Raw genomic sequence first — 14,716 nt, 5'->3', positions numbered from 1 at the left:
AAAAAATGAATTTCTGACGATGTCACCCGGCTAATGCGTTCTGCCGTAATCGCGTCGTTGTGTTCTTAACTGCCGCTAATGGCCGATTCCTCCGGACTGCCGAGGACGGAGTGTAATCGAAGCCCTCAGTGCACAAAGGGAAGAAGCTTAGCAGGCGCGCGATGATTTCCAGCGTAGTTGCGGAGGCGGTGGCACGGAACGACCGAAACACAAACGGACATTCGCTTTTTCGCTCTTTATATTCAAGCTGGAAGTGATTTCACGCTTCGAAGGACCTCCTCTCTTCGGCCTCCAGACAGGATCTAGGCGAGGCATCCTGCCGGCGATCTTCCTTCGTCACTAGCCTCGTTTCATTATGTGTGTTATTATTTTTTCATCCACGCTAACGCCACATAAAATTTCTTTAAGATAGTGTTATCACTTATTATCACATTTATTGTTATTTTTTTTTTGTTTTATTGCTAACGGACCGCTTGCATTTTGGTAATAATGTATGTTACTATACACGTATATTATTTTTTTCTGAGACGCATTTCTCTTGTAAAACAAAACAAAAAATAATTACATATGTAACGGTACATTGTATAAACGCAAACGAAAAATCACACAAATTTAATGAAGACAGATGCGATGTACGCGTTATTGAGAACGTCGGGTTAAAAATACGATATATCAAGTTTGAAAGAGAGTGGATTCAATGGGACATAAAATTGGATATGGTCAATGGTAGTTCAGGGACGTTGTAATGGCAGATGAACAATAATTCGCGTCGAGAGGCGAGTCGCTCGCTGGAAAGAATAGTCCGGTTCGCCGTTTCCGTTGCGACTGTGATTGCGATCAAATTCGCGACGATTCTCACAAGGAACCGTGAGAGAAGAACTTGGCGCGGCGATGATTCCGTAACCCCGGTACGGTCTCGGTACGATCAGTTTTTGCGGTGTCTTGGTCCACCGGCCAAGAGAATCGGAGGAAAGGTCTCGTCCGCGTGTGACATCCCCGCCGCACGGACGGAACCGCACGCTGCAGACGCACTTACTTCGTGTAACCGTAATCCATCGGCGGGGATCGATCAAACTTCGTCGCGAGGGGAAAGTCACGCCGCCGCGTTGGCTGAAATTTCATCGGGCGTCTTAAAAAAAGAAACGTTTCTCTTTTATCGTCTCTTATAATCAAAAAACGAATTCGAACGACGGAGATAATATGTAGTTTTTTTATCACATAGTTTTTTTGCCTATATCACATATCTCGTCTCTCTCTCTCTCGACTTATAGAAATTGAAAAAAAAAAAAAAAACATGCGTTTTAATCGACAGGACGTGAAAATCAATATCCAAACACTTGCACAAACAACCGTTGATCGTAAAGTGTTAGGTATAAATAAACGAATCGATATCAACGGTTGTGAAATGCGAGCGGCAAGAAAGAAACGATTTTGTCTTTAAACAGTCGAGTGTGCCTTATGTAGTTACTTCATTGAGAGCGCCGTGACTCGAATAGCACCCAAGTGCCACTGACAGATTTATAATATCACCACCGTCGCACTTAGACCGTCAATGGGATTATTGTAAGACTGGCGATTGAAATTGTAAGGATTTGTCTCGGCGACTCTCTCTCTCTCTCTCTTTCTCGAACGCGCGACGTGTCTCCGAAATTAAAAAAAAATATAATTAATGACATTAATCTGGATAACATAAAAAATTGATAAAAATTACGCGAACAAAGTGCGACAATCTTTAAATGCAATATTTTGTATTTGTACGCGAGGTCATTCACAAACATATTGATATAGTATTTGTTTTTTTTCTATTATGCAAATCACATCCGTTTTGAATTGTCGACTGTTGGGAGACATAAAAAGCAGAAGCAACAATTTAAAAGCGTCAAATCGCGTATGCAAAGCATCGGACGAATGACGCTCTCGCGTGGCGGACCCAGACCAACCAAACGAACAAAACGAACCAGTTTTCGCGAAAACCGAAAGTAAAAGGGGTCAAAAAAAAAAAGTGGACCTCTCGATATGAATGTCCTTTAATTAGAACCACCGGCTGGACGCCCTTCTCGGACGCGTGTTTACATGGCATTAGTTAATGTGTACGTGGGCACACACGCGGGATCGGGGACGCGTGCTACCGTTGGAAAGTGAAATGCCACTGGACAAGTTCGTTTTGGCCATTGTGAACATCATTTGGCGATCCTTACGGACGATCGGACATTTACCCCCTTCATATTTAGAATCGCGCGCGTCCCGATCTACCGGAAAGATCGTAATTTATTATCGTCCGGCGACGAGACGCAACGCGCTTTTTTCTCACCACCCGTTCTCGTCTGGACGCGAGTGACAGTTGGAATTTTTCGCGGGAAAGTGAACGAACCGTTGTATCGATCGGGGTCGACGGGGAGAATATCTCTCGAGAGTAATTGCGGACAATTATTGGTAATTCATCAATTCTCTGAGAAGTATCTCAAATTAAAATCTTCTGTCTGCTCCCTCCATTTAAGTGATAGATGCAATGAGATACTTAACGGAAGCATAAATCCGAAGAATGATTGATAAAGCTCTTATACATTGGAAAAAAAAAACTAACACTTTGATAGATCGTTCGCGGTCGCGATTGCAAGCGATTCGTCAAAATCGATCTGTCAAAACTTCGTTGCGATCAGGTGTGCGCTGTACCGATGTACAAAACTGGTTCTACAACTAATTCAATCAATTAAAGTGGGGTGCGCTACACATGTATCGATGATACCCATTAAGGGTATACGTTTGATAGCGCACCTGGAGATATATTACCTATCGGTTGAAGTGAGAAAAAAATCGTAAATCCTATAAATGTGTAAAAAAACCGATTTTTGAACGATCTGATAGAATATTCGAGAATTTTGTATTTATATGAAGTTTTAATTCTTCGTGTAATAATTTATGCAACAACGTGTTTAAAATATGCAAGAATGTCCGAAGGCGCGTTTAGCGTGTGTTAAATAACAAACTCTTTTAATGCAAATTTCTCGGAAAACGCGCGCGTATGATTTGCTTTGTAATGATTTGCTGTTAACTGTTCGATGGATGCTAATTAAATGTCCGTTGCAACGTGTAACGGTCGAGAATCCATTTGTGCGAGGTAACGTCTCATCGATATTCGATTTAACGCCAGTACGGTTCCGCGTTTCGAGGAGGGTGGAGGCGTATTAGTTAACATTATCGAAATGACCAGCTAGGATGACAGCCACTAAAGCCATGTGAACCAGCTGCTTCCCTACCTACCTACCTACCTACGCGCGTATAGTTCCCCCATGGCTCGGAAGACCCTGCGGTGCATCACGCATTATAATTAACCATATAGCGGCCGCGCCGAGTCACCCCCATGCTCGTATCGACGTACAGATAAGTGAACCACCCACTTACATGGGGGGTGCTGTCAAAACCGTTGCGCTGCGCGCATTAAATTGTTACTACAAATTATAGTTTTTCGACGTCACGCTGCTTTACTACGCAAATATACGTTGGTTCTAGTTTCACAGAAGAATTTATACTCGGTGTGTGTGTAAAAACATATTTTATTTCAAAATCATCAGCATACATCAAGTTTGAAAGACAGTTTTGTTGGGTATTTTTTTTTTATATCATAGATACAATAAATATAAATTTTTATTTACAAAGTTTTAGTTTGGAATAAAAACTTCTATGCGAATATTATACATAGCAATACGTATATGTACACATCGCGCAATATACAGATAGTTGGTAGCAATGGTTTTTCGTATCACCCTGTGTGTCTTACCCCCATGAGTGTATCACCACGGCACGCGTCCAGGTGGATGTTACACAGAATGTTCGTTACAAAACGCGATTCGTGTTGCTCAGCTGGCTAATTTTCGACGATTTCGACTCGGTTTCCACGTGTGTCGATTGCTCTCTAGAACGTGTGTCGATGAAACATCGTGATAATGTCAATTTGCCTGCCGCTTTTTAACGTCCGCGTGTAACGTATTATTAATTTAAAGACCTCTCGCAGAGGCGAGAATAACGCGACGCGAGCCACGCGAGGCAATTTTAGAGCAATAATAATGCGGCGCGAAACAACACTCTATCGTTTTAACTAATCAGTCTTTAGATCGTCGCTGCTGCGTTTTTGTTAATTTTTTTAACAACAAAAATCAATCGGGAGAGAAACGTACATGCGCAGAAACTTGTGTCGTAATTATTTTAAACATTTTAATTTTCTTATAAAATTATAAAACGCGTGCTCGAAGACATGACGAGGAGAAAAAAACTGCGAGATCGTAAGACAGCTGTTTGTAATCCACGTGAGGAAATTTATATATCTGTTGACGCATCTATGCATCAATTAACATAAATTAAAAACTCACGATTGTAACATATCGTATAACATATCGGATTCGAAAACTAAGTTACCGAACCAACTTAGCGACATAGCGCTTCTAACGTCGTACGAGTAAAAAGATAACAAGAAACAACACACATGAGATAAAAAGCAAAATAGTTTATTATTTTACTCGCTATGACTAGAGGAGATTCTTAAATCCTAAAAACGACGAACATGTACATAGGACTGTCTCCTTGTCTCTCGCGTGACGAGAGAGGAGAGTTGCAAGTAGAGTTGACGTAATTGTCAATCAAGTTAGTCTTTGGAGGCGCTGCATTGTTGCTCCATCGAAGGAACCAACCGTTTCAGGCTTTCGATGGATCTTCATTGCCATTGTGCTTGAGACTCGTTAATGAGGAAAACACGTCGATAAATCGCAAGTCTGTCTGACTTATCGCAAAAGAAGAGAGATAAAACTAATAATAATAATAATAGTTTCGATTGGATCATCGAAAATCAAAACAATGACTCATCAGTCATAAAAATTTGAGCGTTAATTCCAATTCGAAATGACGAAATGTCTTAATATGGCAGTGAATCCATCTGTAACCTCCATAAATCGCGTTTAGCAAATTATGTACAAAAAAACTTACTTAATATTTATGTCTGTTGCGATTAATCCTACGAAATATTACTACAACTAAATTATCGACGATAGTAATACTCGAAAGATGAAAGAATAAATATACAACTTTCCATAGCGCTGATTTACATAATGGAGTTTCCAAATCCCCGTGCGCACATTCAAATTCATACTATTTAATTAACAAAAACCTAATATGCAATTTAAGCAGTGTTTTTAGATTTTTTTTTTTTTTTCATCTTGAAGCTAAGATGTTCGAATCGGTTCTAATAATTTCAACAATATAATTAACCTTTACGTAACAATTTTAAGCTAAAAAAAACCTCGAAGCGACTTTTTGAGACGCTCGTATGTTGCGTGTTCGAAGTAACAATAATGTTGTCGCCGCGTAGCAAAACTTGACGTTGAGAAAACCGCACGTGTGCACGGGGTCTATAATAAGGGATCAATATAATCGCCTCAATTCAACGTCGTCTTCTTTGTCGGTGTTGTCGTGACCGGTGTTTTCGTTGTTTTCGATTCCACACTATGTTGCTTCGATACGACGTCCATCGACGTTGCCAGAGGCTTCTTGTCGCTCTTTCGAGATCTCCAGAAATCTGTAACAAAAATATTAAACGAGATACGTGAGTGACGTGAATATTATACGCATGTAAGTGTTCCCGAAGAATCATGTACAGAAACAAGTGAAACTCGGCGCGACACAACAAAAAGCTTAATAAGCCATTCGGTGTATTCACCTCGCAGATTACATTCCGCGCGATTTGAATAGATGTTCGTGAGGGAAACACGTGAGGCTTCCTCGTAACAAGTATATTTTCAAGGTTCTCCGTGGCGGTTTATGAGGTTTTTTTTGTGGATCGATAGGGTCGCGTCTCATTGCGAAGTCGCGTAACCTGTAAGTAGAGGAGAGAGAGTACATGGTGCGGGAGATGCACGAAATTTCCACAACAAAGACGGCGCTCAACACAAAACGTCTTCGGGACCCCTATTTTCGATCAGGGAACCACCTGAGCGCGCACCCTACCTACGTTTCTTTTTATTCCATCTTTCTCTCTTTTTCTGACTGACTACTGACAGGTGCGATTCGATGTTAACGGTACCGGTCTAGCCAAGTTTTCTCTCGGTTTCCTATGATGAGGTCCCGATGAAAAAACGCAAAAAGCAAAGTGTAAAACAAAAAGTTACGTATGTTTTTTTACCTCTAGATTTTTCTGGTAGTCTCTTAAGAATTTAAAGAATTATATTCGATAAAGTGCACGAGACCGAAATTTCGAAATTTTATGCGGCGCATTAGTTTCAGAGAAAATTAAGCGTGGTTTTTTCTTTATCTCCGATAAAATATCTACAAGATAAAATGTTTCGCAATCATCAGATACTAATTTTGACGACCGCAATTTCTCTTTTGTTAACTTAGTGTCGTAATGTTTTCTCAGCGTCCGAGTAACGGATACGAGTGTGGTTTGGTCGGCTTGTGCATGTGCGACACGAGAGTCACAGCAGTTCGGGAATATAAGGTAAGAAGGAAGGACGCGTTAGCAAATTGTAAGCAATGCGGTGTGATATAAAATGACGAGAAACAGGACGAAAAAAATCCACACAACGACCATATGTCGAGGACATGATCCTTTCTCCGCGCTTCTCTCTTTTTTGGCATTGGTTCACCATATGGTGCGCGAAACCAAGTTCTCTTCCTCGACCAACGTCCTTTCTCTTCTTCCATCTCTCTTTCTTTCTTTTTTTTTTTTTTCCGAGTCCACGATTTCGTTTGTCAACATCTGTTTCCACGCCTCAGCGCGAGGAGATCCTAGACGCGTTCAAGACGCTTACCTGTCCGTAAGCGTCGAACGAGACTCTTCGAAAATTTCCCTTTGTCCCGCAAACTCAGACGCGCGATCCTCCTTCAACCGAGCGTTTTCTTCATCCGAGCGTAGGATCTTTTTTTGGGATTGCTTTTCTAAAGCGTCTCCGATTTTGCGGGAAAACCATGCAAGCAGGGTTTAAGTTGCAATCGAAAGGGTCCTTTTGTCGACTTCTCTTCGCGGGATCACGTGTAAACGTCAAAAGTTTTTCTATGTCATGACATGAAAATAATGCCGCGACGTTTCGTCGCTTCTCCGATACACGCGATTCGTATTATTTTTTTTTCCTTCTTCTAGTAAGGAGAAAAACTAAACGCCAGTTTTTGCCAATTATTAGCCAAATGGACAAAACATATTGGAAATTTATTTTCAACTTGGAAAGTCTATTTATTTTGATTGCAGATAAAGATTCTTTAGGCAGATTTGTTTTAACTATACAAGTACAAAGTCACGCGAGTGCAACGAAAATAGCGATAAGATTACTCCACTGAGACAAATATATAAATAAATTAAAAACACTGACCGAATAAATTTATTACTTGACATTACGAAATGTTAGAGGTAAGCTTCGGAGTTTAAAATCGTAGAGAAATGAAGGGAGAAACGGCGATAGAGAGAATTTATACATATATTCCAGCCCTTGTACTCGCATCAAGTGCAAGTCGCTTCGGCAGGTGACGCGCGACCTTCGGAAGGTCTCGCGGCACGGTATCGCGTGCTCGCGGGTCTGATTTAATCGTGAGAAAATACGTTCCTGTCGTCATGGGCCCGTAGCAAGGGCCAACAGGTGTCGGTGGAAAAAGAGTTGGTTGCGCCGTCCCGCTCCGTTGAATTTTCGAGGGTCTCCCGGTGTCTCTCGGTGTTTCCAACCCAAGGAATCACACTGTGTTTGCAGGATTATCAGTGCAAACAGGCACAGGATCTGAGCGTTCGAGGGTTTAAGAGAAAACGAATGCAACCTTGTACGGTGATTATCGCGCACACGTGTTTTTTCAACGTACCGACGACGGTACGGTTTGCGCAAATCATTTACGAGGGACGGTTGAAATATTTGAAAACAAACGACGCATAAATAAAGCGACGGTAATATCACATTGCTTATCAATTCCTCCACTTATATATTTATTTGTATATATATATATATATCTACACTTATATATCTACTGTATATCTCAAAACGGCGCAAGTACAGCTATCACATGCATATTACTTAAATGAAAAATTCTTCAATACGATCTTCCCCCAACTGTCTTACACATGTGTATTTGTTTTCATCTCGCATGCGGAGACATGCAAAAGTGCGGCGCTTCGGTCGAGAGAACGTTGTTTCCATGGCGCACACAATGAGAATCGGCGCGACAAAAAAAACGCGCTCTATGCGTAGTTAATACACCGTGCTCGAAGAAACCAAGGAATGCGAGCTCTTTTTTATACTCCTTGGGGAATTAGGACTCTTCGCGATGACTCACGTCGGAATCCTCTCTCCCGCAGGTATTTCACGTCTATTGCCTTAGATGCATGACTCACAGACGTGATTCACTTTCGAGCGACGACACAATCCTTTCCCAACTGCATCCCGCGGTTAAACCGATCACCGACCCAACCAAGTTTCTCACGCAATCACGCGCGAGACTACTCTACTTATCTCTCTTACTGATAACGCAAATATTTTTCTGGTAGATATTTTCGGTTGTTACGAGCCAGCTGATGTACTTTTTCCCGAAATCTAGAGTCCGTAGAAGTCACACATCAAAAATCAAATCGCGTCGCGAGTTAAATTTTCCGAATAAACAAGCAAATGTCAAATTGTTCTTGCAATTAATTAATTAAATTTAATCGGGAAGAATTTGATTTTTTTACGACAAAATAGAAGATAAATTTAACACCTGACGACATTTTGTAGAGACTATTCGTGACTTATCTTTATTTTATAAAGTAGCTTAATAAAAAAAAAAAAAAAAGTAATAAATTCATATATAAATCCTCGAATTTGGACCACCTGGATGATCGTCGCAATGGGACTCGTTTACGACGCGTGCTTCGGGCGTAAGAAATGATAGCTCGATGGGATAGAAGGAGCTGTTTCTCCAAAGGAGCGCGCGTAAGACCAGTAGCCGGGAGTACTCAGTCGAGGGATGGCCATAGAAGAAGAGGGAAGACGGAAGAGACGACGGGCTTAGAATAAGAAAACAGGTCGGTGCCACGCGACCGGGCCGCGCCTGCGCGCCCGACTTTCCCGCCAAAAAGGCGCGGCATGTTCGACACGGCGCAGCGGAAAGTGGCAACCAAGTCGTTGCTACTCTTATCTCGTTTAATTCACAGGCCACAAATCGCATTTGCTAGTTAAAATAGCAACGAGTTGCTTTTAACATCGAATCTAACTTTCTTCAACGGCGCGTTTACACGAAGCGCGCGCAAATTTAAGAAGAAACACAAAATTTATTTATTAATACCACGTAGCGCATATTTTAGTCGGCCACCTTGAAGAAACATTAGCGGTATGCCATATTGAATTATATGTGTGGAAGATATTTTTAGCGTAGCTATGCACGTTAAAGCCAAGAAATGCGAGAGAATCGCGAAAAGCGCGATATTCTTTTAGGCGCGATCGACGCGTGCATTTCGAACAGATTTCTGCATTTTTTGTCCGGTTAAGGAGATATCGAATCGGGATGTGTCGCGTGATTCATGCACGCGTACTCTCATGCATATTCCCGCATGCGTCGATTATTGGCGGCATTTATGCGGCGCCTCGTCGTGTAATTGCCGCCGCGCGCTCGTCAATAAACCATCAAGACCGATGTTGATATTTTGCGAAAGAGAAAAAAATGTTGCTCACCGTGAATGTTGGTTTGCCTTGAATACGGATTACTGCGCTTTTTGTTGGGCGACAGCTCGATCCGCTCCTTGTTCCGTCTCTGATAATTATTCTCTTTGTCCTCGGAAAGGGGATTCACTCCCCATCTCTTGGCGAACCTGCTCCTCTCCGCGTCCAACGCCTCCTGGAGCATCTCGATGGTGTCCCGTGGGTTCGGCTTGCCGAACAGGCAACGTGGTACTTGCGACGTCATGGGCAACAGCGTAGTGTGATAATTCACCTCGTAACGGAATGAAGTTGCCAGCATTTCGAGACTCTCTTCTTTAAAATTTACAGAGCTTGCAGAGTTTGCCGATTCTTATAATTCAATTCGAATTCCTGGCGAATTTCCGTCTTCAGTCTTCGCGCGCCGTGGTCGTAATTTCGTCGTGGCCGATGTCGCGCCACGATCGCTGATTGTTCTCGATTTTTTATTCGTACGTGTTTCAGAAGAGCAGCAGAGTCGTTGACAATAAGAGTCCCGTCGAGCGGTTTGACTTTTCTGTGACGTTTCTCTCTTTGAAACCGCGGCGCGGTTAATTTCGTAGACGCCCTGCGTGGACACGTCGTACGCAGACGTTGTTTCGATCAGCAAGAACCTGATCCTCACTGTGCCACGGTTAGACTCGTTCTGACGAGATCATCGGAGACGGCAGAGACGACCAGCTCAGGTCGGTTTGTAACGCAACCACGAGGTCCCTTCTCCTGACTGTTCGAATTCAAATCTGATTGGTGCGCCGTACGAGTTGCGCAGTAAAAATGGCGCGAGTTTTCTTTAACCGTGTCCTCGTCGTGCTCACCAAAGCGTCCGCTCGCTCCGTCTCTTACTCTTTCGCGCGCTATCCACGTGTACCCTCACCATCGCATCTTCGCGCTTGAAACCGTCCAACGGATTATGCTAAGCGATCTTTCAAACTTCAAGGTAGGGAAGAGCGCGTTTATACCGTAGAAGCGTGCGCACATCGCGCTATTTGTCTTTTTTTTTTTAAGTAGTGCGATGTATAGAGCGATCACGATCGCTCGCGGTTCGAGCGTGCCGCGAAGAGATTTGAAACGATCTTTCCCCTCCTATCTCTAGTCTCTAGATCAAGCGCCTCCGATTAGCCTAGCGCAGGAGATCTTTTTATTCTTCTTTTCATATAGAAATGACTACATGTCACTATTTCTATTTTTTCAAAAAGTTAGTTCTTATAAATAAATTTTAAGACGACAAAAAATATATATTCACAAGTGTTAGATGCGTACATACGCGCTTGGTTATTTTATCTAATTATCTAATCTAAGGATGTGTGTGTGTGTAGACGTCACAGTTTTGTGACACGATGATGAACAAACTCAGGAAATGTTTTCGATGAAAGTTTGTGAAAGAGAATAATTTTAGTCGCACCAATGAGAGATTGAGCGGGACAGTTTGTTCAATTGTCGTGGAGCACGACTGCCCGGAATATTTTTGCGGGAAGTCGAACGTTCTCCGCAGCAAGAAGAAAAAACGGTCGTCCGAGCAGGTGAAGCAGCCAGAGAACGAGAGGGAGAGACCAAGTGGAAGCAAGTTTCAGGCAGAAAATCGCCCTTCGAATCGCCTTCACGAACTACGCAGAGAATTTTCGGTGTCTTGATAAACAAGTCTTGATCGCAATTGCATCGGTTTTCATATATGTTTAGCGCCGTGTGACAATAAAGAATGCATCACATATTACACACCTACTTAGTATTCATAAGATCGATATTTCTTCGTTTCTCGTTTGCATCTTTGCACGTCGCCGAATTTCTCTGGTGCTTCGCTTTTATATCGACTGTATTAAGTCTTAATCGTTATTTTTTCCAAGAGGTCTTTTGCTTTTGCACTTTTTTTTCGACGAACCCGAGACTATTATATAACAATTTAATATACAGCTCGACGCTAATAAAGACGCGTTTTTATACGGAACATTGAAAGCGTAGTTTATAACTTGGCCGTCTCATCCATCAACTTGCAGTTCTCATCCTTGATTCTCTTCGAGCAAAAACTTCTCAAAAATTGTCTACCGTCACAAAATTGCCGTGAATGCAATCGTCGACTATAAATTGCAGTCGAAAAATGTTTGCTCTGCGCTTTTTTGAAGCTGCTTGAAAAAAACTCAAAAAAATTTTAAGGAAACGATTAAAAAAATTTTTTTAATTAAGGAGTAAAACATCGTATTGTATAAAATTACACATATATTATATCAAATAAACTACATTTGATATTATTTCACGAACCTACACACGATTATCAAAAATTTCTAATAACGATTGAAATATTACTTTTACTTTTTTGAGATTTGAGTGCTCCGGAAAAATGGAGCCGTTAACACAGTTAAGCATATAAAGTCCTTCTTAAGTGACGTGCCATTTACGGACAAGGTCCGAGTGGGCGAGACGGAGGCGATATGCAGATAGAGAACGCCCGAGGGCGGCGGGAACATAAATGCGCCACTGTGTGCACGTACGTACACGAAATAAAGCGTGACGCTGACCGCCGTAAGATTCGAGACATGCAATTATAAGCATCTCACACGATACCGGGTGGACTGTGCAACGCACAGTCACGGTTTGCTATATCACGACCGGCCGAACGACGGACGGGGGTAAATTTGACCGTTACAGAAAAGCACGGGCGCGCGCTGCTGTTGCGGCGCGACGCAAAATGCGTGTATGCGTGCATGTTGTAATACACGCGCGCATCGCACGGACAGGTGAACACACCATGACCATCGGTGGCCAGCGCCCGTAACGACTATTAAGTTTGTGATTGCTTCTCGGGATTTTTTCTCGTAATACTCCACGGGAGACGGTCGTTCGGTTATTATTGCTGATTATTATGCGCTTTGCCCCCGTGATTATTTCCCCGCGTAATCTTGCAGCGGCTCGCTCGAGATTGTTGACTATTATCCGTTCGGTACGTGAAATGATTCTTCATGGGAATTTGAATCTGAATTTGTGTATTTGTCAAGCGCGCTCTTTTTTTCTCTCCTTCAAAATCGCTCGAACGTATGAACTCACATCACGAATCTGTGTCAACGCGTTGTTCTCCGGAGCGAGGATTGTTTCTCTCTCTTTCGTTTCGCAGCCGCGTTGGATCTCCGAGGAAATGCCGACTTCCTCTTCGTTTAAACACGGGAACATCGGGATATATATTTCGTGGGGGATTTTGAGTTTCGAGTGCGCGCTCCCCATCGGCCCGCCACTTCCGGTCCTGGTCAAGCAGACCGGAACACACGGGGTCCCCGGGTGCACCCGTGACGTCAGCGCATCGTCAAAAATTAGGGAGAAACCGATCTGCAGGGGTTCCGCGCCAGGATGTAGTTAATACCGCGACTTTAACTCGTACCGAAGACGATTACCGGCCCGATCATTTTTCACGGCTATGAACGGCATAATGGAGAGAGTACGTTCGTGATGGTACGCGGAACGGTCTTGAAAAATGTCGAACGTTAGATGTTATCGTCCAGTCAATTCCTTCCTATATCCCCGTCGCACATATTGAATATATTAACGAGTTAATATATTCAATAAAAAAGAAGGAATCTTACTTCAATAATTACCGCTCAGGTTTACACGTTCATAATTATTAGATCGCTATCTTTCTCAAAACCAATAACATTTTCAATGCTGATATCATAAAAGTCTAATTCTTGCGTTTTAGAACGTTATATATTTTTCTCGTATAAATAAATAAATAAATACAAGAAGTACCACATATATTTCTTGTAAAGACTGTGAATTAAGATACTTGCATACAATAAGCTTATGTTAACGTTCGGCTTTTGGATGTTCTCGCAGGCACGTTTGGTCTCTCGCTACGCAGAGGAAAACCACTTCGTGAAAAAATGATCCGACAGCTGACACCGCCTTGGAGGAAGAAGAAGAGTGAGAAACGTCGAACGAAAGCGACGAAGGAGTCGCGAAGAATAAGGTAAGAAAATTCGAAACTCTACCCTTTGGCCATCGGCGCGAGCACCTGGCAGCATATGTGCCAAATATAAAAGAACGAAACGTTTTGAATCCTTCTATTTCGCTCTTTCGCAAATTCCGTGTCCCGCTCGGGAGGAGAGCGGGTTTCGAAAATTCTGCGGAATCACCGATGCGTTTCGCCGCGCGGCTTTCTTCTTCGTGCGGTGAAATTAACGGAAGCGCACCGCGTGTCGACTGATGGTCGGTCAGCTGTTGGCCGTGATTGTTGCCAACCGCGTGTTCAACCGTCTCTACGGTGCGGGAACACGACGCGTCTGATTGCACATTTTACATGAAACTTCTTCCTATCGGAAAGAAAAACGTTTTCTCCGCCACATGAGTTGAGTTAATTCGTCCATCAAGCGTCGACCAACAAAAGTCTCGGCCGAACTATTTCGTATAATAGAACACGTGCAGCACGTGTAGGGCGGAAAATCGTGTGGGAAACGGCGACTTTGAGAAGATAGAAGCTGGACAATAGATCTCACGTGTGCAATCACCTGCACTTTGCACAGGGTGTATCCGTGGCACCGTGTGCGGAGGAAACAACGTCACCTTTTCCAACGCGCGCGTCTACGTAAGATAGCGAAAACAAACAGAAGAGGCGGGTCGCGTGGGTCTCCTCGTGTTGTTACCGCAGTTTTGCGCGGAAACTCGATATATTCGGACAGTGTGTTGGGTCATCTGCTCGTAACAAGACGCCCGATGCATCGGGTTCAAGTTCGGTTTTATCTAAGGCGCTCTCTTAAATTACGCACACGTAGACACAAGTTTCGAGGAACATAACGTTTTGTCTCACAGGATTTCTTGACGGATTTCCTTCGCTGTCGAAAAAAGAAATACAGTATTACGGAAGTTGTTTTGTACGATATATGTCAAATATCTCCTAAGACATCTAAGACATCATAGATCGGGGAGTATTGAAAGGGATAGAGACGAAAAAGCAGCTGCCGCTGGGATGCAGATGTTTTGTGGAAATTTTGTGATTCCGTTCACGTGTTGTAAACAACCGTCGAGGCGCGCGTTACGTGACTAAATTCGCAAAAGAAAGATTCTCA

At 42.8% G+C, this 14,716-nt stretch overlaps 1 protein-coding gene across 1 annotated transcript; it reads right to left on the bottom strand.

Annotated features, from left to right (window-relative positions):
• Positions 1-4,486: 4,486 nt before the first annotated feature.
• LOC109857166 lies at positions 4,487-10,319 on the bottom strand. The gene is made up of 2 exons (XM_020433281.1): positions 9,669-10,319; positions 4,487-5,566 (listed from the first exon to the last, which is right to left on the bottom strand). The coding sequence occupies exons 1-2, from the start codon at positions 9,952-9,954 to the stop codon at positions 5,427-5,429; spliced, it is 426 nt and encodes a 141-aa protein (XP_020288870.1). The 5' UTR covers positions 9,955-10,319; the 3' UTR covers positions 4,487-5,426.
• Between the last annotated feature and the right edge of the window lie 4,397 nt (positions 10,320-14,716).

This window comes from Pseudomyrmex gracilis, unplaced genomic scaffold, assembly GCF_002006095.1.
Source record: "Pseudomyrmex gracilis isolate BER0280 unplaced genomic scaffold, ASM200609v1 scaffold_0, whole genome shotgun sequence".
In the NCBI taxonomy this organism is placed as follows: Eukaryota; Metazoa; Arthropoda; class Insecta; order Hymenoptera; family Formicidae; genus Pseudomyrmex; species Pseudomyrmex gracilis.
Note: the sequence above shows the minus strand (reverse complement) of the source record. Positions and strands in the feature narration are given on the sequence as shown.